This window comes from Amphiura filiformis, chromosome 9 (assembly GCF_039555335.1).
Source record: "Amphiura filiformis chromosome 9, Afil_fr2py, whole genome shotgun sequence".
In the NCBI taxonomy this organism is placed as follows: domain Eukaryota; kingdom Metazoa; phylum Echinodermata; class Ophiuroidea; order Amphilepidida; family Amphiuridae; genus Amphiura; species Amphiura filiformis.
Window position 1 is genome coordinate 69,571,563 of NC_092636.1, and position 25,970 is coordinate 69,597,532.

At 37.6% G+C, this 25,970-nt stretch overlaps 1 protein-coding gene across 1 annotated transcript; it reads right to left on the reverse strand.

Moving 5' to 3' along the window:
* Positions 1–11,479: 11,479 nt before the first annotated feature.
* LOC140161393 (uncharacterized) lies at positions 11,480–25,121 on the reverse strand. The gene is made up of 5 exons (XM_072184907.1): positions 24,887–25,121; positions 18,578–18,657; positions 17,072–17,129; positions 15,868–15,956; positions 11,480–11,984 (listed from the first exon to the last, which is right to left on the reverse strand). Exons 2-5 carry the CDS (start codon positions 18,639–18,641, stop codon positions 11,833–11,835), a joined length of 363 nt encoding a protein of 120 aa, XP_072041008.1. The 5' UTR covers positions 18,642–18,657; positions 24,887–25,121; the 3' UTR covers positions 11,480–11,832.
* Between the last annotated feature and the right edge of the window lie 849 nt (positions 25,122–25,970).

A 25,970-nucleotide genomic window follows, 5' to 3' on the forward strand; every position in this document is an offset into this window, starting at 1 on the left:
AATAACTTCTAACTTTCTTTTACATGTTTTAGATAACGATTGCTTTGCGCATATTTGAAGAGAATTGTTTTTATATCTTTGCAGCATGAAAGTTTCATGTCATGACGAAATATCGTAGCTTGACATTTAAATTGTTTATGTTTGATTTATTTGATTGTGTTATATAAAATTGCTGAACAGGTGTGTGCGTATACTGAGTGGTTCTCATTCTCTATCGAATTCGCTATTGCAAGTGATGCGACGTGACAGCCAGTTAGGCCTTTGCGTGGACAAAGTTAATTTTGACCCTTTGATTTAAAGCTAGCGTCACGTTTTTAATTTAGTACATTTTTGAATAGTTTTTTCACCAAATACTCTTAAGAAGATGTTCTTTACGAATATGTAAAAATAATTTGAAGCAGACTTTTCAATTTTGAGATATGAACCTTTTAAATTGGGTAAAGTTGTTTTTGGCCCACACTGTATATTCGTATTTATTAAAGTAGGCCCACAGAGGCAAATTTAAGGAGATATATCATACTTCCAAGTTTTTTAAGTTGCGTCAACACCGTCATGATATAGGCCTAAGCTTAAGCCTACATCGAAGTTCGCATGGACGGTACTGCGAGTCTGCGACTCGATGTTTCAGACTTGTGAGAAAAAGAAAGTAATAAATTATGAGAAGAGGTCACAAATAGGATCAAATAAAATAATCCAACAAAGAATCACCCTGCCTAAGTGCCGGACATATGCCTGCATGTTTTATACTTTATTATTATCCACCACGAAACTGCCAATTTCTATTAGCTAGGCTGTCTTTCTATCAACAAGCGCGGCATCTCCCATCTTGACCAATTCGGCCTTATTGTGCTTGCTAAATCAAGACTCGGTTGAAACAAAATTAAGGATCAAATGCATTTTAGTGTCCAAAAAGGTAAAATTATCGTCAAAGTTCTGCCGAATTCTCCACCCTTGCGAAGAGTGCAGAATTGGAATCGGGAATAAAAATATCTGATCTTTGCGATCAAAAACACAAAATTACAACTTTGGACGTACTATTGGCAAAATACAAACAATGTTGAATAGAACATTTTATGTCAACTTATAATAAATATTGGAAGAAATTTGCTTCCTAAACTTGTGGCGACTAGGCAAAATAATTCCCATTCAAACGCATGTGAAACTGAAAATGCATAATCCCCACTAAGTTGTATCAGTGGCATGTCGGGGGGAGGGGGAGGCTGAAGCCCCCTGGCCCTGCACTTTGTTCCAAATCATGTAAAATCAGCCGGTTTTTTTGGCGATTTTTACCCATGAAGCCCCCCGCATAACTCTGGAGTCTCTAAGCCCCCATGACTTGGAGCCCCCCGCAGGAAAAGATCCTGGACACGCTTGCTCAAGAAGTCTAGCCAAGAATTTTCTCACTGATAGCTTCATTACACCCATCGTATGTGTGAGTTACGGCTTTTCACAATCCTTACTTTGTTTATATATACCGGCTCCATACATTCGATGTATGTATAGCTTCAAGTTCACATTCTAGGCTAGAGACCATTGCATTCAAAATCTAGTCAGATTCGTTGGTGCATGACACCGTGTTACAAAGCAATGGAAGTTCTGAAGTAAACACAGCCGATCACGACAGGCGATTGCATCAAAAATGTTGATACATGTAAAATTACACTTCAGCAAAATATCTTAGTATTTATTTTGAGACATTAGAGCACACCAGACATATCGAATTGCACTCTGAATACGAAGAATGTCTTTTTTTTTTTTTTTTTTTGAAATTCGCGCACTGTAATACACATTTTATGGCAAATAATTAAAAATTGATATTTTTGATATTTAACAGTACTCAAAGTAAACTTTATAAATCTGATGATTTAAACGTAAAGTGTAAGTAGGTGGGAAGAAAAGCCGACGATCAATTGAAAATTTTGACCTTTCGTATTGAAGATATGGATTTTTTCCCAAAACACCCACAAAAAATATGTCTTTTTGGAAAAAAAAACCATATCTTCAATATTAAAGGTCAAAATTTTTTGGCTTTTCCTCCCAGCTACATACACTTTAAGAATATATCATTAGATTTATAAAATTTACTTCAATGACTGTTATATATCAAAAATGTGAAAAATATCAAATTTTAATAATTTGTCATAAAATTTGTATTATACCGTGAATTTCTTGACTCACCTTAGACGCCCCATGAGTCACCATGACACCACTGACCTTCCTTGAGTGACGCCCCTATCCCACCATGACACCCATTCTTCTACCATGATTCCCACTTGCCCATCGTAACATACATCCCACGACCCGAGCCACGATGACACCCTTGACCTATCCGTCTTTCTTTGACGCACTCCCTTTGCCCCAAAATGGCACCCTTGACCGACCATGACACCCTTTGACCTTCCCGAAACCCCTTATCTTGGATTTGTGACACTTGATGGTACCTATGGTCCTAAATCAAAATGACAATTTTCTTTTTAAGGGAATTTGATCAATAAGTTATTTTTTTCAAATTGACGTATAAGTGATTGCTATAGCATGGGAGAAATGGGTAACCCTGAAAATAGGACCCAAATTTTATGTTTTTTCTTATAAATATAAAACTATTAGATGTACGACCCTTAGATTTTTTTCTTGTATTCCTTATTTGTTTCTCATTCATTTGACACCACCCCGTGGTAATACTTAGAGGTTAATAACTGCGCATCGGTTATTTGGAGGGCTTGTGAAAAATCTAAACATTTTGCCTTTGGAACCGAGGGATATTCCGAGGTCCAAAGCAAAATGTTTAGATTTTTCACAATGCCCGACATATTACCGATGCAAAGTTATTAACCTCATTCATAACCGTCACTTGAATCACTTCACCTTACAAAATAACACAAAATTTTGCTCAAAAGTTTATAAAAATAGATTATTTTTACATAAAAAAAAAACAAAAATCGATCAGGCTAAAACATGACGACCAATAACAAAAGTGCGTATCACAATCTGTGCAAATATGGTAGCGCGCAATCCAAATACGGCAGCCAGCGCGCGCGTACTTTGTTCGACGCACAACAACACGCAAACGCCGGTCAATTGTGTGCGACATTGGAACAATTACGCATTTTGCGGTCAATTGTGAGATATTAATGACCTCGATTTGCGTTCGCGTTTTCACAAATAACAAAATTTAATTGGATCGCACGCATCGCGTTTATTAATGAGGTTATGAATAGAAACTATTTAGAGGTTATTATATACTTCATTAATATATTCTTGTTCATTGATTGGTTAAAAGTGGATCACATGACCAAAAATAGTTTTACCATCAGTACTCCTATCCGTAATTCATAACCTCATTAATAAACGCGATGCGTGCGATCCAATCATATTTTATTATTTGCGAAAACGCGAACGCAAATCGAGGTCATTAATATCTCACAATTGACCGCAAAATGCGTAATTGTTCCAATGTCGCACACAATTGACTTCTGCGTGCGCCGTATTGTGCGTCCAACGAACTGCGCGAGCGCTGGCTGCCGTATTTGGATTGCGCGCTACCATATTTGCACAGATTCTGATACGCACTTTTGTTATTGGTCGTTTTGTTTTAGCCTGATCGATTTTGGGAAAGGGAAGATGTAAAATTGTTTATTTTACAAACTTTTGAGGAAAATTTTGTGTTATTTTGTAAAGTTAAAAGATCAAAGTGACGGTTATGAATGAGGTTAATAACTTTGCATCGGTTATATGTCGGGCATTGTGAAAAATCTAAACATTTTGCTTTGGACCTCGGAATATCCTCGGGGCTGCGCCCTCTGGATATTCCTCGGTTCCAAAGGCAAAATGTTTAGATTTTTCACAATGCCCTCCAAATAACTGATGCGCAGTTATTAACCTCTAAATAGTACCTCTAAGCCGTAAATAGTATTTTCAATGTCCCGGATGAGCCGTAAATAGTACTTCCAAGCCGTAAATAGTACTTTTGACCATGCCTTCCGCGTGCGAGCATTCGATGCGACGGAACAGTTCACGCACGCGAAACTGCCATAGCGTGATGTCGCGCTGCTGTAATTGGTTAGCCCAATTTTAGCCTATTCGATTTTTTTGAAGGGCAAAATATAGCTTGTGCTTAAATTGGTCGTGCTGTTCACTCAGGATAGAAGCTGGAGAGTCAAAACGTCAAATAATTTTCTTTTAACCGATCAATGAACAAAGAACATATTAATGAAGTATATAAAACAATTATATACTGCCTTTATTCGAAGTTCTGGTTAAAACTATGGTCCCTCGTTGAGATCAATTAATACTATTTTCCTTCGGGGCTACACCCCTCAGGAAAATAGTACTATTGATCCCACCTCGGGCCCATAGTTTTATCCAGAACCTCTCATGGCAGTATATTGACCCATAAAACCCTTTTACCTACCATGACACACCTTGTCCAACCATATGACCCACCATGACACTCCTTGATGATCCATCATACCCCTTGACCCGCCATGGCACCCCTTGACTCACCATGATAATCCCATGACCCACCATATGACAATGATGACACCCCTTGACCTATCCCGACGTCTCTTATCCCACTATGACACGCATTAATTTACCATGATACCCATTGGCCCATCCTGACATCCCATAACCTACAGTGACACCCCTTTACCCATCCGTATTTCCCTTGACGCACTCCTCTTGCATGTCTTGTCCCAACTGTGCATCGCACCGGCTGACCGACCATGACACCCTTTGATCCTCCCGAAACACCTTATCGTGGATTCGTGGCACTTGAGGACCAAGGATCCAAAATCAAAATTCTAAATGCAATTTTAAGGGAGTTTAATCAAGAAGTAAGTGTGTAATTAACCCAAGTTAGCTGGGTACTATTTATGAGTCCCCCGGGAAGGGGGGTAAAATTCAAACGGACGGCCAAAAATCGCTTGTCCCTCCTCTCGGCCTGCCTAAAATCGCTTGCCACCCCTCTCGGCCCGCCAAAAATCTTTGCACCCCCCTCTTACACATGCCAAATTTTTGAAAAGGGGTATAATCCTTCTTGTTTTCCATGAGCAACCGCGTCACATCGGGTATAATCTTCCTTCCAGGAGCAACCACTGTGCATGGTTGACGGGCTATTCCATTGCTCGTAATAGCCGCGTGCACGATGTGCATGGTAGACTTTCGCCAATAGACTTGGCATGTGGTTGTTGGTGTAGGGGTGTGTGTGTTGGGGGAGGGGGCGTGTTGTCCGAGATGTTAGGAATTATTTAATAATCTTACTATAAATAGGGGAATGTTGTATGTATCTATATGGGTTAATCAAAGGCTCCGTCAGTTTCGATCCAAATGTCACCAAATTCATACGGGAGATCGAGGAATATACCGAGACGGTAATGCGAAAATTTGGTTGAAAACGGTCAAGAATTGGCCTCAAAATCAGTAAAAATGTGGTCCGTTGCTATACTAGGTAAACAAAAAAAGGAGTCAGTTTAAGCTAGCCCTGCGCGTCGCACGGGCGTATCTAATGCTCAAGCCGCTCGCGTAGCTCAGCGATACCGCGCGGGTAACGCAGCACTACGCCATGGCACGCGTAAACGACGCAGAGACACGTGATGAATGATATTAACGACCGTAGAGCGTAATAAATACAGGAAAAAGATGTGTGTTAAAAAGTACAAACAACATGAAGAGGTAGGCCTACTATAAATAAAAAAGAAAACAAAATGAGGATAAACAGGCTGTACGAGTATGTGGGTTATAGTTAGTCATAAAATGAAAACGGGAATAAAATAGGCTAAAGAAGGAAAGAAAGAAACTCTTCAGGAAATGTAAGAAAAAAAAGCTATAATAAGATCAGGAAATTTAAATAAAAAGGCTATTAAACTGAGGACAGAATAAAATAAATAACATGAAAACGGAAATCACAAGCTATGCAGCAAATAAAAAAAAAGAAGCTAAAAGGAAATGTAAGAAAGGACAGATATAGAAAATAACGGGAACAGGATTCAATAAATAAAACACATGGTCAATGGAAAATCGCAAGCTTAGCAGCAGACTTTTTTTTAAATGGAACAAAATTGGCCCATGTAGAAGAAACTAAAAAGAAAGAAAGAAGTTCAAATGGAAATGTAGGCTTATATTAAGGAGGGTCAGGTTCAGATAAATAAAATTTACCGTATCAATGATTCTACCTGTTCAGTAATTCCTCCTCTTTTAGTGAACGCTCTCCCATTTACTCACCTAGCGGGGACCCGCGCGTAGCGCGGGTGTCCCGCTAGTAGTTATTAATATTGGAAGAACGTTTTAAACTTTAATTTAAGGCATCATAATTATACGATTTTATACTATTTTAGATTTTCAATTAATAACAAAATAATTTAAAAAAAATAGCATTTAAACATTATATTAATAGGCCTATTTATTATCGCACGCCATGGTAACAATAAAAAAAATGGCACACTTTCCGATAAAAATTTGGGAAACAAATTAATTTAAAAAAAATAAATAAAAACAATCTTTCTTAAACCAAATTTTCATGAAATTGAGGGCCATCAATAAACCAAAATGCACGTATCTGTCGCACATCCCCGCAGTAGGCCTACCCTCCTTTCCACCCCCGGCCCCGTTGCCCTAAACTAGACGTGTAATATAATATAGTATTTTTTTTACCTGTAGGCAAGCTCACCCCTACAGTCGCAATAGTTCTAGCCCAGATAGCTTTTAACTCACGCCTACTAATAACGTACTTTCATCAAGTGATGGCGCTATAAGGTTTACCACGGAAGCTGTTTGGTTTACCGTGGAAGAAGATTATACCCTATATGAAATTTTTGGGATCCCAATTTGTAAACCTTGGCTTAATGGTCTAGATAAATGTTGCCAGCAGGACAATTTGCATCGGGATTTGCATGTATAAGCGCCTCATGAATGTGTGTCAAAAATCGGTTGCCCCCGGCTCATAATTCTTGCACAGTCCCATAATTAAGTTCGTGTTAAAAAACACCACTGTGTTGTTAATATTGATATAAAATTGGATCGAATGAGCCCATATTTATGGGTCGAGCTGTGAGTTTTAAAATATTAGACAAGACAGAGCCCAATATTTTTTTTTTTTTTAATGTCATAGCGAGACCAACAAATAAATATTGGGCGTATTACAAAAACATCCAACTTAATCATTATTATGTTTTGGATCCAACACAGAACATACATATGTGACGTGTCATGTCAAAAGGAGACACTTTTGGGCAGGATCGCAAATGGAGAAATAGCCAAAAATCTGCCCGGGGACGATTTTTTCACAATTTGGGTTTGTTGCGAATTTGTGATGTTATTAATGTTAAAAATATTGTACAGTAGTTGATTTAAAACAGCAGTCACAAGACTTACTATTTGCAGAGCTGTGGTAGCTTGCGACCTGCATCTACAGGTCTTCTTTAGCCACTGAAGAGATTATTCCACTTAAAAATATTGTCTGATAGTTTTAGACCGGAATATAACTGGCATCTTGTATTTTTGAGACACTTTTCAAGGCAATTCCTACTCTCAACATTGTCAATAATATTTTTAAAGGCCGATATCTCAATTTCCAATTTTATAATACCATAACTTACGAACTCAATATCTTCGCTTAGGAATGTCCGATTTCATTGGGAAAAACGGCGTTGTGGAGCAAAATATATATTTAAGATTATGTAAAAACCTCAAAATTGATAACCTGCCCAAAAGTGTCTCCTTTTGACATGACACGTCACATATGAACTTCGTTGAATAGATTCATCAGGTTTGTTCAGCAAATAAAAATTTTGGATTTTAGTTTGACAAAACCAAGTGAATACTCACTACAATATTATGTCCTACTCATCGGAGGACTTCATCAGGTATGACTGATATGGTCATCTGATCCACTTTCCCGGCAAACAAGTTTGAGTGGTTTCCGGTGTTCCTTAGTCTCTTTTGCAGACTTCATTAGTGGATCATAGACGTGACTTAAGAGGTATGTGCCCTCCTCTCTGTTTAGGGTCTTGGTGCCCCGTCTCCTTATTTCCATAGCTTCTCGTGCTTCCCGTGCTCTGCAACACGTTTGGCCTCAAAATTATATATGAATGATTTTTAAATGAATTTATTATAAGTAAATTTATTATCTTTTTTAAAAGGAACATTTATGTTTACCGAAGATCTTTTTTTTCTTCAAATTCCATTCAAAGCGGATAACAATTAATAAAACTTGCAACATGGATAATATAATGATCAAAGGCGCACCATAAACTCTATAAGTGTACTTTTTTAGCTTTTGGGTAGGGGAGAGCGGGGAGTGTTCGCCCTAGGGGCAGGTTCGCCCACCCCTTGTTTCTCAGCACTACGGCTATCGGGGAATTTGGTGATGGCAAAATTAGGTGACATAGGTCATTATAAACTTCTCATATTAGCTATGCGACATATAGGGCCGTGTTCATCGAACTGCAGCCAAAACAAAAAAATTACACCAAAACGTAATTTTTTCTTGCATTAATAATGTTGTTTTATCATTGATACATAAATGCAGATGGTTTTAATGGAAATCGGTATTTGGAACATATGGGATTTGTTGAAGATTTAATGCAGTTATAAACTCCTTATTTGATTTGTATTTTGCATACCCTGAAGAAAATACAAAAATGTGCACAAGGGGCACGTTCGCCCTTTTGAGGATGGGGCATGTTCGCCCTATATCTTCCCCGGGCGGACTTACCCCAAACTGCAGGGCGGACCTGCCCCATCAGCGTGTAATGCAAAATATTGATTATTATACCATTAAACAAGGTAAAACTACTGAAAAGCATGTTTTTTAAAGTTATGTGGTATCAGTATTACTTATACCACCGTTTATGTCCTAATCCATAATCCCCCTGAAGTTGTAAACATGATACGTTTAAGCTCACTTTGGACCCCTACATTTTACCCTGACCCGACCCCTGCAACAAATTTAGTGATTCCCCAGAAGAGAATGAATGCCCTGTCTACTCTTGCTAAATGTTTGCATTGAATTTGTTATTGTTACGCAATGGTTAAACCTTTTTTGTTATTAGGGTGAACTTACCCCACCATATGGGCGAACCTGCCCCAATATGGGGCAAGTTCGCCACTTTGAAAAACTTTTTTGTTTGCTCTATCCTGTTGCTATTGTAAGGCCTATCGTTCTGGGATTGTGGTCGTATATAGCTAAGACCTAGGGCTATCACATGGGCTAATCAGGTCATCCCTAACCTTAAAATTGACATCGCTAGGCTGGTCAGAAAAAAATAGGGCGAACACTCCCCGCTCTCCCCTACATATAGGCCTATTTAATTTTTTGCTTATTTCGCGCACACAAAAAAGTTTCAATAAAACCGACTAAAATAGGTATATGCCTCCGGCATCACCGTTCATTGATTATATTACTTTCAAACCCGGTCTCGGTCTTGGTCTCGGACCAGCCGATCTCGGTCTTGGTCTCGGACCAGCCGGTCTTGGACTGCCTGGTTTCGGTCTACAACACTGGAAAGTAGTTTCCCTCGTCTCTGTTGAGTGTTTTGCCGTCCCCTCAACAAATCAATAGAATTTACTGCAATTTTCAAATCTTGGGTTATATTGATTTAATTTTTTTTAATATTCAGTCAATTTAGAAATAAATTCTGCTTCCAAATCATTTTACAGATTTATAATACAATAGCCCGTTTTTGAATAATGGTCATTATTTAAAGGGGGTAATTAATTTTTTTGAGATGTTTACTATCCCCGGGAATACCATCCAGTATGAATTAGGCCCGAGGGGGGGGGGGGCACTCACTAAAAGTGGGTGACGGGGATTTGCGGCCACATTGACCCCTATTTTCCAACTCCCTCTCACCAAATGACCCCCATTTTTTTGTTTTACTGAACTCCCTCTCGCCCAATGACCCCCCTTTTTGTTTTCCTGTCACCATAAGACCCCCTTTTTCAATTATTTTTGGAAAATGTCTGATAATCTTTCACTGAATGACCCCGTTTTTTCATTATTTTTCTTTTTGTATCAACTTTTATATTTTGATCCAAAAGTTTTTGCTAAGATTTTCCTAGTCTCAAACTGCTGTCCGCACATCCCCGTCACTTCCAAAGTCAAGTGCCCCCCCGTGGAATTAGGAACAATTCTAGAAACACGAAAAAATGTCAAAACAAAATTAAGCTTGCAGTATATTTATTTTTCACCAGGTTATTTTATGTGCCGACTATTCATGAACTGAACTGACATTTCATGAATGCGAAACTCTAACATCATTGGTCAATTTAGTTCCGCAAAGAGAAGAGTAAGCTACGCGTAGTAGCTCCAAGTTTACCGACCAAACACAGACATGATATGTCAGCATGTAATACACGGTGCTCCTTTGAATGAGGGAATTTAGTAACAACAACAACAAGGTAATTCATGTATTCCGACCGTTCAAAGTACCTATGAATAGTTAATCAGGTGACATAACTTAATAATATTATAACTATTATTATTAGTAAATACTATTATTAACTTGGTATGGTAAACACCCCCGGGAATTAGCAATGTAACATTAGGCCTATATTTTAAATAAATGATTTTATGAAAAGCATTTAATACATAAATCATCCAATCAGTAAAAACGTAATCATTAATTAATTAATTAATTAATTAGCCCTAATTAATCTATCAATTCACCAATCATCATATTGATGCCTTTTTGTGTACTTTTTAGCCCATATTTGACCATTTTCGTCAAATTTTACCCCACTTGAAATTAAAAGGTGCCTTTCGCTCCTGCTCTCCGCCTCTTTAAAAAAAAAAGCAACCTTGGCTCTGCCACTGGAGTGATTGATTGATTGATTGATTGATTGATTGATTGATTGATTGGCTGATAATTGAATAATTATTAAATGATTTGATGATTTATGTTTTTTATATCTAATCATAAGGGTGAATCAGCGGGTTGAATACAAGAAGGCACGCAACGCTGGCTGGCGTGATTGTTAAATGTTAGACACGGCACGATCGTATAATCGGCCTTCATGAATATGCGAGAATTCACAGCATACAATGCACGGGGACTTTGACTGTTGATACATTGTCTGTATTAGTCTGTGCTATTGCTTTAGACAGTTTGTTCTAGATTTTATAATACCACATGATTAGTAGGCATGTTTCTTTAAGTTACAATAATTATATATTTTAAGGGAAGGCGTATGAACGTTTGGACAGTATTTATTTTGAGACATTAGAGCACACCAGACATATCGAATTGCACTCTGAATACGAAAAATGTCCTGATTTCTTTAAAATTCGCAATGTAAAATGCACATTTTATGGCAAATAATTAAAAATTGATATTTTTGATATTTAACAGTACTCAAAGTAAACTTTATAAATCTGATGATTTAAACTTAAAGTGTAAGTAGGTGGGAAGAAAAGCCGACGATCAATTGAAAATTTTGACCTTTCGTATTGAAGATATGGATTTTTTTCCCCCCACAAAAAAAATATGTCTTTTTGGGGAAAAAATCCATATATTCAATATTAAAGGTCAAAATTTTTAATTGATCGTCGGCTTTTCCTCCCAGCTACATACACTTTAAGAATATATCATTGGATTTATAAAATTTACTTCAATGACTGTTATATATCAAAAATGTGAAAAATATCAAATTTTAATAATTTGTCATAAAATTTGTATTATACAGTGAATTTCAAAAAATGAAAATTATTTGATATCAGAAAGACATTCTTCGTATTCAGAATGCAATTCGATATGTCTGATGTGCTCTCATCTCCCACAAAAAATACTGTTGAAACGCTCAAAACGCTCATTCCAGATCCCTTAAGAGGCAAGGCTACCACAAAAAAGGGCACTTAATTTCAGAAATTTCTTCCATTAGGCACGTTTCCTCACAACATTCTTCTTGCATGTATTCCAAGGCGGTACTTTTAATTTTACGCTTTACCATGGTAAACTCATCTCTCAATTGCAGGAAGGCGAGAGCATCTACAATGAAAAATGTACAAAAAAGAGGAAAAATTAGTGAAATATAAACATAATTATTATCAATGATTAATATTTTTTATCAGGCTTCCGAAAAAAATATCAGACTTTAAACATGTTAAAAAAATGTTACCGTCATCCGGTAATTTACTGTATCTAAAGCACGATGACGTGTCGCATCTTCATACGCATTGCGTACAACACTATACCCAGCATGAAGAGGGGGAGGGTACTCAGTACAAATGACCCGCACACGGGACGTGGCGCAAATATGGATCTCATTTTTGGCTTCTTGGTATATCAAAGATCGCTATTTCTAAACCAATTGTGGCATATGGGTGCGTCACTAAAAAGCCTCGGACCCATTTGCCTCAATGTAACCAAAATTTTTAAAATTTACCACAAATTTGGGGGAAAAGTTGGATTAACTACCATGTAGAAATTATTATAGGTTTAAACAATTTTTTAATATATCGCTAATTATTTCAACTCACTCATCTCTATTGCATACGGTACAAGCAATATTTAGATATCATCAGTGCATGTCTACGTTCTTTTAGTAGCTTGAGTTGCCCTGGTCATCATGAGCTAACATTTAGTCATGAGATTTTCCCTATTGCAATTTTGTAGAGGAATTAATAATGATGGGTGCATACCGTAAAAACTCAATAGTTAGGATATGTGATTGGACACCACGAATCAGCCGTAAACTCGGCCCCGGTCAATTTTGTTTTATTTCGTGTTTATAAAATATAAATCATAAGCTTTAAAATGGTATATCATTTGACTTCAAACGATATCCAGAAGCGGGGTTATGGTTTGCTGAACTCTGCTCGTTTAACAAAATTGTACCTTTTTTCGGTTCTACGTGTGTCTCTTTTTTTCACCTTTCTGGTAATAAATATCAAACAGTCATAATTGGCGGTCATTTCAAATCATCCCCAAGTCAACGCGGTTCTGGAATGTCCTCTCATTGTTAATTATTGGATATACACAACGCTCTGCAGGGTCTATTGTTCTATTGTTTCCGATTAGAGCGCTGACATATTGGAAAATGTTGCCAATCAATATTCATGAGAGTGTACATTCAACGCTAAAAAGCTTCAACACATCAGTTAGGTTTGCCTACTCCATAGAGTTGTACACATTTTTGATTTCGCATGTATAATGACTTAATGTACAACTCTGTGGAGAGGGCAAACTAACTATCGAGTTTTTTGCGGCATTGTTTTCTCTTTCTGGACAAAAAAGAAATATTGCTGTAAACAATAATTGAATATGAGTATATTAGTTAGACAGGACTATTTAGTAAGATTTATTTCAAACTCTTTTGGGGACCCGCAGGTCAAATTGCTAGAATTTACATTAAACACACCTAAACAGACACAATGCAATTTGCCGGGGCAATTTGCAGGCAGCTTAATCAGCGCCAATATTACAACATTAAAACAAGCAACTATACAGTCTAAACGCAGGACAACCGATCTTTTGTTCTGCTTAGTCGCGCTAAAAGTCGATCGATACATGTTAAAATCAACACAATTCCGAGATACACCTTTTTGCTATGAAATTTATTTTCTCGGTCAAATATAAAGCAAAATTTTTTTTTCTTCAGTAATGTCAAATAAAAACATAGTGCTTGGATGAACATTTTTTTTAAAATCCTGGTGTTAAAATTAAGCATCAAATTGTGTCTTTTAGTGTGATATTTTGATTTTTATAGGCCTTTAGTTCGCCCGTGAGCTTTTTACAGAATTCATTTTTAGCGTCTCAAACTAATATAGTTTGCTAAAGAAAGATATTTCCCACCTCTGTAAAGCACATCGTGTGGGTCTATATATTATAGTTTTGTCAGAATTTCCGTTTTTATTTTACCCTTTTCCCTTTCATGCTACGAAAATGTCAAACTTAGTACTTTACCTCGAGAGCAACCAGCAGAAATAATCGATATTTCAATTGTTGTCAACCCAGGTCCCTTTTCCATTGAAAACCAGGATTGCCTGACCAGCGATTTGGTAGCCCAAATCCCCAATTCTGGTAAATGAGGTGGATTTTGGAAATTTGCTCCCGTGATAGCCTGCAATTTCAATTTATAGGGGCTATGGATTCCATGATTATGAAAACCATTTTGTCTGTTTGTTTATTTATTTACCTAGGATGAGGTCCATGGGAAAATCCACTGTCCAAACCTAGAAAAATTCGCGTGTTATTAGAGGGGATTTTAATTTTCTGTCCCTCCTATCTCCAGGTGAATTTTGAATGACCCCCCCCCCCCATCGCGGGTTGGCATTTTCATTACACCCTTCAGACTTGCGTTCGGGTTTGTGTAGGCCTATTTGTCATAATTTAGCGCTATAGGACCTACTTTCTAAATGTATAGCTATAGCCGTGCTATATAAATATTATAAGGTACCGGTATGTAATATTATGTAGGCCTATGGGGGTGGGGTGGGTACTCAACACATTTTAACCATGACTTACAATGCAAGGCTCATTGTTACCATAAATGATTTTTCCTTTAGGTCATTATAATAGGTTGTTATAAACTTCCGTGTTTAACCTTGTATTGTTTTGGCTGCTTCATTATGACTTTCGGTGGGTTTAAGCAATTTCAAACAAACACAAACAAAAGGCACTATACCGAAACACTAGGTAATTTCTTTGCTATATTGAAGTTCTGGCAAAACTGTATCCAGGCCGGGCACCCAGAGATATCGATCCACAATGCTAGTATTTCACGCGTGGATTTGAAATTTTCTCAGCTGGTAGTCAAAAATTATGGAATCAAAACGGAAATTCTGACAAAACTATGATATATCGCTCACGGTGATGTGCGTTAGAAAGTTGGGAAAAATCCTTCTTTAGCGAACTATATTACTTTGAAAAGCTAAAAGGTTGATCCAAAAAAGGCTCGCGGGCAGAGTTGAAGCCTATCAAAATCGAAAATCTTACACTAAATGACTGAATTTCACGACTAAGTTTAACACTAAGATTTGAAAAAAAAAAATACAGTATCAAGCATTACAGTTTTTCCTGATTTTTACTGAAAAAATGAAAATTATTGCTTTTCATTTGGCCGAGAAAAAAATTTTACACTGAAAAGGTGTAACTCAAAATTTTGTTCATTTGAAAACCAAATTCGATCGTTTGTATTGCCTTATTAAATGACTGAGTGAGCCTTGCAGAACAATAACAATCGGTTGTCCTGCGTTTAGACTGTATACAAACATCCAACAATACCCCAACCAACAGTTGGCAATGAGGATAAAGTGCCTTGCCCATGGACACAACACGTTGACGCGAGTGGGGTTCGATCTCGCAACCTATGGATTATGATTCGAGTGCCTTATCCACTCGACCACAAGTGCTCCTCAAGGACTATTCAGTACTTGATATATAAATCACGGTGAAGTATATTAATTTTGATATCTGGAATCATTTTAACCGTCCAAAGTTTGGGCTATCATTTTCTTCGGTAGGGGGAGGGGTCCCACCACCACCAATACACCTTACCCCATAAACAGGCTAAAATTGTATTAAAATCAGTCTATTTGTATAAAATAAACACATCTTGTGACTCCCTACATTTTGGTCATCAAATATTTTATGACCCCTCCTATTTTTCTTTCCAAAATGTATGACCCCCCCTCCATCGGACCCCAACTTCCGAAGAAGATCCCCCCCCCCCCTTCTAAGCAGTGGTGGCACCAATTTGCCCCTCCCCCATTTTTGAGGCAAAAAACCCCAAATTACGTAAATTTCCACTTTTTGCAGCAGTTTTGGGCAAAATGTCGATTTTCAATGTCGATTCACTTTGCCCCCTCCAAAATGTCCCCTCCAAAATACATTTGGTGACTAGTTTATCGCATAATGATGAATATTTTACCTTTTACATCTACTTCTCGTTTTACTTGACCCCCGCAATATTTGAATAAATTATGTCTCTGATCGTCCTCATCGCATATGCGCGTCGCCCTATAGTAAAATAGAAATAAAGAGGAAACATTGTGTAGAAATTGATGAAAAGCTAATTATAAGGCTAAACAAATAAAAAAAACCTTTAAAAAGGGAAGTGCCAGGATGACTTCCAATGAAGGGTATAACATATCCTATTGATATTAGTATTTGCATCAAACTCCTTGGGGCTGTGCAATAATTATGAGCCCCGGGCGGAATTTCCAAACGGCTCACCAAAAATCGGTTGCCCCCCACCCGACCCGCCCAAAACAAAACCGCTTCTTCCCTGTCGGTCTGCCAAAAAATCTTTGCCCCCCCCCCTCACTTCGCACATGCCAAATTTGTGGGATCCCAAAATTTGTAAACCGTTTACAAAAAGGGGGGCTGAAAATTTTGAGGTGTGAAAAGGGGGGCCAGAAATTTTTTTTGCATCAGCCCCCCACAGTGTCATCGCCCCGATATCTTTATGGCAGAAATCATATCTTTAGATTTATAAAATTCATTTCGAGGACTGTTAAATGCCAAAAATGTCAATTTTGAATGATTTGCCATAAAATACGGGAGATATTCATAATTTTCTACCCCGGTATCCAAAGATTTATCGTTTGAATTTCAAATCGTGCATAGCACATTCACGTGTATCGATCCCGTGTATTCATTTTAGTGTCTCTGCAGTACAATGTAATTATTAGCCAGGCGATGTCGGTGTGCCCCCCCCTAACAAGTGTTTGTGAACGGTCCACGGTGAGCAGGGCCAGGGCTCAAACGTGAGAGCTGGTTGTCACCAAGCCACACGCTGATCCGTCAAGATCATAACTTGGTTGAGTGTTTAATCTGTTTTCATCAAGGTCTAGCTAATATCAACATAATTATACGGCGTGTCGTAAGTTCCGCCTATAATCCGACTTCCCCTGGAGCGTAGCATCAATATGAAAGTGCCCCCTCTGTTTATTTGCCTTTGGGCTACTAGCTAAATAAATTGCTAAGTGACATTTATATTAATCTAAAACAATAAACAGTAACAACTTTGTATGAAAATGATTGTGTAAGTTTAATTTAAAGATTGGTTTTCTTATGAGGAGGAAATGACACCACACGGTATAATTTCCAGACATGACAATGTGGCTACTTACCTCTTATTAATCGTTTGTGCGTCGGGCGCGTCCTCTTTTGTCTCTCTGGTTAGCGGGTCTAAGTTTAGGGAGAAATGAAAGGATGTGATTTTGTATATCGTTAAACAGTAAATCGTTAAACAGTTAAATGAAAGTTTAAGAATGTTTTATTTTAACAAATGACATTTTTTGGGCTGGGACGGTGGTTGAAATAAATGTCAATTTTGAATGATTTGCCATAAAATATGTATTATATATATATATATATCGCAAATAAAAATATCAGAAGGACATTCTTCGTACTCAAAATGCAATTTGGTGTGTCTGATATTTTCTCAGGTCTCACAAAATACTGTGCAAAGGTGGGTGACCGACCCCTTTACATCACATGGAAAGGCTTCTATACAAAACGATTCTCTTATAAACCATCTATGCACAGTTTCTACCTCGATACACCTGAGCACACATATTCGTACAAGAGCTTCCAATCAAAGCAGTGAATTGTCTCCACACAGTCTTTGATTACACTACACGGTTGAGTGCATAGCATCGTAAGAGCTGTGGAGCTTCTAGCTGAAAAATGGGCCTCTGTGATTGGTTTTTACCAAAACCTCAAGTGTTCCCTTCATCCAATCAAGATTTTTTTAAATATCAAAACGAAAGCTAACACTTCCCTCTAAAAACACTTTTCGTCATTAGGTTAACAGAAACGCAATTAAATAGCAAGGCGAACGTGGTAAATATGTTGAAAACTACCTATTCTAGCATATTTTTTGACCAAAATGCACTGTTCTTTCAATATTTTTTCAAAGTTCATGTCATTAAATGCAAAATCACACTTATATTGTCCATATAGGGGCCTACTAGCGTCATTAGAATGAGCAATGGCCAATTATCTTTAAATTGCAAATCTTGTGTAAAAAGTTACTATTTTGGCCTGTTTTGTCATACGGTTGTAAATGTAATGAACTATGACTTTGCTTTAAGAGCGCTTACAAATTGATATGATTTTACAAAATAAACAGTACCATTTTAATTGAAGACAGAGATAAAAAGACTAGTTTGCGTCTGACGTAACTGTCAATCAAATTCCCTACGTTCCTTGATTGGTTAATAGCGCGTAAAAGTAAGGTCGATTTTTCTGGTGCCGATCGGAGAAAAGGAATTGCAGAACATGGCGAAAAATTACGTACTTTTTCAAGGCAAAAAGCAACTTTTCTAGGCATTGTTGACGTGGTGCCTTCGCGACAGAAAGTTTCCTACTAGATACAGACCTAACTTTTGAGACGGTTTGTATGTTTGAAGGTGCAAAATTAACAATAAGGCGCAGGTTTTACTGCCGCGTTCAGCAATATCATCACGACATTAATTGTAAACAAACTGAGCTCGAGTTTGATTGACAGATGATGTCAGACGCAAACTAGTCTTTCTATCTCTGCCTTCCAGTATAGTTTGGTCCGTGGCAATCAAATTGATTTTTCACAGCGTATTCTGAGTCCTCGCTCTAGTCTTTGGTCGAATATTTACCTTGATAACCGAAAACCATTGAAAAAGCAAGAATCCCCATTAAAATGGTCGACAAGATCTTCATGATTCAATATCGTATCCTGAAAATGAAATTATTAGAAAGCATTAATATGAGGGTCATTCAAAAAGTTCTACCTCCATCATAATATCTCGGTTATCTAGCTTACATGCCAGAGAATTGAAATTACCCATGATTATACTTTTAAATCTAGGCTACAAAACGAAAGTTATTTGATGAAAATGTGATTATGGGTTGTTAAGATGTGTGGGTTAAAGCGAATACAGATTTGGTACACAGGAAACTCTTAAAAACTGAAGCCCAAAGTTTAGTAAGCATCATATTGGAGCTTTGGATAATGCCATAAAATATTTTCTCAAGATGTGGTTGTGAAACTGCTTGCTCAAGACAAATATTTTGATCCTATTGAAGCTCCCTGACATACTTTGGGACTTCAAAATAAAATGAAACATGTTTGATATGAGAAGAAAACATCGAAGGGTTCAACAGACACACAAATGTTAATGACATTTGCCAGGTTTCGACTAGATCACATTTAAGAGTAGTTCGTAATTACGTACTATTTTAAGCAATGGATGCATCTTGAGGTGGAAATAAGATGCACAATTTGTTAATATGAACCAATTAATATGATTTGAACCAACAAGTGCTCACCCGATCGAAGTCAACAACCCTATGGAAAAGGGTCAATACGAAGGCTATTTTGAACATGTATGTATCGGTTTTATTGTGCAAAAGACACGATACCAGTAAAACGGTACTATCTGCAGCATTAGATATTGATTAAATTATTTGTACAAACATTAAAGCAATTTAATCATTTTTAGAAATAAATCTGTAATGATTTCCACATAGATGTTGGTCGCCTTTTAAATCAAAATTAACATTTCCTTTCAGACCATTTCCGATGTACCAAATCTGTATCCACTTTAACCAACACATGTTAAAAATTCAAAATCGTACTTTAATAAAATAACTTTTGTTTTGCAGCCAAGATTTTAGACTGGCCCCCAGTCTCGGTTCGGTTCCATCTCTGGATAATGTAACAATAAATAATTACGTAATGCCCTATGAAAAAAAAATGCCAACTCCCCCCCTTATTTTCTTCAATGCCAAAACCCATTCCTCTTCATCCACAAATCGACGCCACTAATTACACCCACCACAGTCAACCATGCAGCAATATAGAAATATACTCGTATTATAAGTGAACGCGAAAGTCCATTGAGCGCTGATTCCGAGACTGGTCCAATCTGTTAGAGATCTCACTTCCAAATATTCGTTCAACGAAGCACGGTGATTCCGATGTCAATTACGAAAGCCCCGCCCCAGTTTCAATTCAAATATGGTAGCACAAAGCTATGCCGCGGGATGTGACGCAAGATCGGATGGGACACTTCTCAACAACTGAGAGGTATTGAGCTCAAGTGGCACGCGTCTGATAGACCCATGGTACGCGCAATAATAAAAGGCAACCACTCGACTCGGACTTAGGCCTATTGTCCATATTGCGTACATTATCGCGTGCGGTTTGCAAATGTTTGCACATTATTTAGCTAGGGAAGCCTTTTCAAATATCCCCGCGCTGCCAAGCTGCGTTGATTGGTCGGATACAATATCGTTGTTTAGTCGCTTACACAAACGTTAATGTAGTGAAAACATGGACGTGGTATATAGAAAGATTGCGTGACTCCAAATCCGTAAAAGTGAACTTCCAGCAGTTTGTGGGAGCTGGAAGTCAAATTGCCTACAGACTGGGAGGGTCCGTGTATTGGGTTGATTTTTAATGCTATGTAATCTACATTACCAGTCGTTCTCCACGGACCCGAGGGAGGGTCTACCAAGATTTAAGAGTATAACCATGGATAATTTCAATATCCTGGCTCGTAAGATAACAGAGATACGATGATGGAGGTAGAATTTTTTGAATGACCCTCGTATGATTTCACCGGGGACATATTTTTTATAAGATTTTGATAATTGGTATTGGTGGCATACCCCCCCCCCCCCTCAGCAGACAAACCCTTCGTCGATGGCTGCAAAAAGGTGGCAACTCATGCTCTTAACAAATTGTTGACCCATGGAACATTGAATTTGCACATTCGGGTTCGCGCCGGCCGGTCCGGGCAGGAGGGGGGGGGAACTAACTCGAACAAAAATCAACAAATTTCGCATAATATGCACAGTTCAAACATACAAATTATTCGATATACTTCAAACACAAGTAGTGCATTGCTGATTTGGATATAACTTTTGTCCGGAACTTTTACAATTATCTCAAATCATATCTATTATCATACACACTGCGCACATCTCACATTCAACACAAATCCTTAAGGGTAGACGAGGTATTGTTGGTCGAAGCAACCTAAAATCGATTTTCATTATCTAGATCAATATATTATTGAAAAATAACACCTTGATGTTTTGCAAAAGTTCATTCTACAAATCGTATACTTTGCAAATTTGCTTAATTTATTGTTGTTAATGAGTTATGTACGTTTTACAAAAGTGTTGTTGTTTCAGCCCTCTTTACAACGTAACTCAAGAACCGCAGCACCAATAAAAGTATATCTGTGATATCTTCATTCTTCTACACACTCGCTGTGAATTGAGCAATACAGTTTTTGCCAAAGCTCACTACCATTCGTAAGATGCTGTGAACTACCAAATCACAACAGTTTAAAATAATTAATAACCTTAAACAACATGTAAACACCTCACAAAGAGTAAAGCAGCCCAGCCGTTACAAATACGTCTACCCTCAGTTTAATAACCATTCATAACCTCATTAATAAACGCGATGCGTGCAATCCAATCATATTTTATTATTTGCAAAAACGCGAACGCAAATCGAGGTCATTAATATCTCACAATTGACCGCAAAATGCGTAATTGTTCCAATGTCGCACACAATTGACTTCCGCGTTCGCCGTATTGTGCGTCCAACAAACTGCGCGCGCGCTGGCTGCCGTATTTGGATTGCGCGCTACCATATTTGCACAGATTCTGATACGCACTTTTGTTATTGGTCGTTCTGTTTTAGCCTGATCGATTTTTGGAAAGGGAAGATGTAAAACTCATCTATTTTTATAAACTTTTGAGCAAAATTTGGTGTTATTTTGTAAGGTGAAGAGATTAAAGTGACGGTTATGAATGAGGTTAATAACTTTGCATCGGTAATATGTCGGGCATTGTGAAAAATCTAAACATTTTGCTTTGGACCTCGGAATATCCCTCGGGGCTACGCCCTCGGGATATTCCTCGGTTCCAAAGGCAAAATGTTTAGATTTTTCACAATGCCTCCAAATAACCGATGCGCAGTTATTAACCTCTAATTCACAACCTCATTAATAAACGCGATGCGTGCGATCCAATCACATTTAGATATTTGTGAAAACGCAAACGCAAATCGAGGTAATTAATATCTTACAATTGACCGGAAAATGCGTAATTGTTCGAAAGTAAATATTAGTAACCTATTGTACGTCGAACAAACTGCGCGCGCGCTGGCTGGCGTATTTGGATTGCGCGCTACCATATTTGCACAGATTGTGATACGCACTTTTGTTATTGGTCGTCGTGTTTTAGCCTGGTCGAATTTTGGAAAGGGAAGATGTAAAACTCATCTATTTTTACAAACTTTTAAAGGGAGTCTCCGGCAATCACAACATTATGCTTTATATGTAAGAAAAATAATTATCAAGCACGTATCCCGTGGTTTTATTTAAAACAAACTTATAGTGACCATAAAAACGAATAAAACATCCGTCTCTCAACACGCGATATTCAAAATTCCCGGGCGCCGAAATTGTCGAGTGCAATGACGTCCCAGTAATACAATGAAGGCTGACAACAATAATTGAGCACAAACAACCATTACGTCATTGCACTTAGACTATTTCGGCGCGGGAATTTTGAATATCGCGTGTTCAAGTTGAGAACCGACTGTTTTTATTCGTTTTTATGGTCAATATGAGTTTGTTTCAAATGAAACCATGTGATTCGTGCTTGATAATGATTTTTCTAAAATATCAGGCATAATGTTGCGATTGCCGGAGACCCCCTTTAAGCAAAATTTTGTAAAGTGAAGAGATCAAAGTGACCGTTATGAATGAGGTTAATAACTTTGCATCGGTAATACACTGAGCGTGGGCCAAAAACAACTTTACCCAATTTCAGAGGGTGGTTGCTCGAATTGTAGAAGAGCTATTCATGATATTGTTACATATTTGTGTTGTCTAAATGTATATCTTTCTAAACGTATGTGATGAAGAAAAGAAAGCAAAAGAAGCTAAATTAACAAAATGGTGCTAGTTTTACGTCCGAGGGTCAAAATGACTTTGTCCACACGTAATTCAATGGGATGTGTCCGATTGCTAAAAGTAAGGCATATATATGCGTTAGGAATACATGTACTTGGTAAACACGTTTGGCTTGTCTTTGAAAAGGTGATGATCGTTTTACATGCATGAAAGAAATACAATCGATTTTAATCCCCATTTACTCGTCAAGTACTCGAACTTCACTCCTGTCATGCCTGTCATTGACCAATAATTAGCATACAAATTACACAATTACAAAGGTTTCATTTGGCGTAATTCTTGAATTTTAAATAGGCCTTCGTGCAAGGCAATTCACAACACAACAGAGGACTTTTATGGCAGAGGTACAGAGGAACAGAAAGCTTTTTGGAAGTGCAGCGTCAATTTCGGATTCGTTTCCCGAACGTAAGAGTCCCGCCAAAACCTACCACAACTCTACTACGAACAACTTTCACAACCTCGAAAGTGTGATGAATAGATGCAAAGCACGGAGCGGACGTACAACCCACCTCCAAGAACTGGCCGTTCAGCTGCAAATATTGCAGCGGTTCAAAGGGATCTTGCAGCTAACCCCAGAGTCAGTTGTCGAAGCAACAATTTGTCGAAAAGACCACGAACGCAATAAGTGCAATAACTTCTAACTTTCTTGTAGAGAACATTTCATAATGACAAAAAAATGAGGTCTGAGGTTACAATTGCTTTGCGCATATTTGAAGAGCATTGTTTTTATATCTTTGCAGCATGAAAGCTGCATATCATGAGGAAATATCGTAGCATGACATTTAAATTGTTTATGTTTGATTTATTTGATTGTGTTATAAAAAATTCCTGAACAAATTTGTGCATATACTGAGTCTTTCTCATTCTCTATCGAACTCGCTATTGCAAGTGATGCGACGCGACATCTAGTAGGCCTTCGCGTGGACAACGTTAATTTTGACCCTTTGATTTAAAACTAGCGTCACGTTTTTATTTTAATACATTTTTAAATAGTTAGTTCACCAAATACTCTTAAGAAGATGTTTGTTACGAATATGTAAAAGTAATTTGAAGCAGACTTTTCAATTTTGAGATATGAACCTTTTAAATTGGGTAAAGTTGTTTTTGGCCCACACTGTATGTCGGGCATTGTGAAAAATCTAAACATTTTGCTTTGGACCTCGGAATATCCTCGGGATATTCCTCGGTTTCAAAGGCAAAATGTTTAGATTTTTCACAATGCCCGACATACAACCGATGCGCAGTTATTAACCTCTAATTGATCGCTGTAGGGGACGCACCATGATTCTCAGGGTGGGGGTAGGACGTTTTGAAAAAAAAAACCTTCACCCACTACATAAGCAAAAACAAAATTCCCCACCAACACTAAAAAAACATTTCCCCACCTAACTGTGTATAAATGCTTCGGCGGCAAAAACAACCTTTCCCCGACCCTAACTTCCTACACCCCCCCCCCTGAGTATCAAATGGTGCGTCCCTAACTGCAAACTTTTAACTTGGAGTTACTGCTGTGTGGCTAATATTGAACGAAATTGGACGAATATGCCCTATGGTATCAAAATACGCGTTCATAAACCACCATTCCTTGTATGTTCAAATGAAGAGCTTAGTTTCAAAACCCCTTACATCCACTTGCCGAATTTTGAGAACACATCAAAAAATCATCAAAAAAATCACTGGTATATGGGGGTTTGCAACAAAAGCAGTTTTTGGTGGGATGCTCATCAAGCTCTTCAAATATTCTGAAGCTTTAGACGTATTTGTAACAGCTGCGTTACTTTTTGTGAAGACTTTATTTCAACATAACTCAGTACGAAGTTTGGATCAAAACACATTAATAGTGATAACATTTGTCAAACAATCTAATTTTACGCCTACCATTAATAAAACAATGTTGTTTCACTTGAACTACTTTTCTTAATAAATAACTGAAGAACAAAATAATTAAAGGTATTTTCAACTCACACTTGCTGGAACTTAAAGGCGAATATCTCAATCTCTATCTCTCGATCTCTCTCTGTCTGCTGTTGCTGGTTCTGTGACGAGATTGTTTCTGTGGGAGACTGTCCAGGTCAGAGCAGGTACACGTACTTTTATATAAATTAGGTGGAGAAAATATTAGAGCACAAAATTCCAAGGGAGATCAGTACCAAGAGAGGGAGCTCATTCATCAGCTAATCATAGCTTGTATTCACCTATCAACTGATGCGTGTAGGTCTTTCACAATTTAACAGCTTGCATTTGTTTGTGACCACAATCCATTCCGTTAGCCGTCCGTGCATGCAATCCCACATCCGGATCCTCGTAATCGGCTTATAGGTTTTTGTGATCCACCTGAATGGCATTGTAGTTATATGTGAATGACCTGCACGTATCGATAGTATGTAAAACACATATAGCTGGATTTACATTGTTTTTATTTCTAGAATTAAAGAATTGGAGCGCTGTGTGTGCACTGTACAGGGTGTCCCAGAAAAAATTACCGAGTGAATAAAATTGACCGTAAATCGAGAAATAGACATCAGAATCAAAACATTAAAAATGTAGCGTATAGCCTATTTCATTGTGCATCACATACAAAAGTTGTGTTTGATTCGGTTGACTGGTTATGAAGAAAATAACGATTACATAATGTGCGCATCAATACAGTTCATTCCAAGTTTGATCATCAGGCGCATTTTTCTTTAAGTTTGTGTATCTCATTAGATTTAGTCCACATTATCTATTTTACAATCCGACGGTGTTACTCATGCTTTCACTGAAGATAGATAACAGATTGTCTGAGAAAACTTTGATTCCTGCAATTGGAAGCTTTCCAACTTTAATTCTTTAGGTTATGCAAATATGTTATATTTTAACATTCCAAGGAACATTTGAGCCAAGAATGACAATGATCAAGTGCTTACAGCTTAACGTGTGATTTTTGATACCATGCAACATTAATGTTGAAGTTTTAAAGGATTTAAACTTTGCTTTACAATTTCTTGGAACTATTCCAAAAACATTTATGTGTGTGAGAAATTTCAGCCAGCTGGAATTCTTTATGCAA

What these genes read in the sequence shown, in the direction of transcription:
- LOC140161393 (XM_072184907.1), bottom strand. Translation starts at nt 18,641, where the DNA reads ATGAAGATCTTGTCGACCATTTTAATGGGGATTCTTGCTTTTTCAATG. An exon ending in GCACAAACGATTAATAAGAG is followed by an intron (nt 15,957 to 17,071) that starts GTAAGTAGCCAC and finishes ATTTTACTATAG; the next exon opens with GGCGACGCGCATATGCGATG. An exon ending in ACGAGAAGTAGATGTAAAAG is followed by an intron (nt 11,985 to 15,867) that starts GTAAAATATTCA and finishes TTTTCATTGTAG; the next exon opens with ATGCTCTCGCCTTCCTGCAA.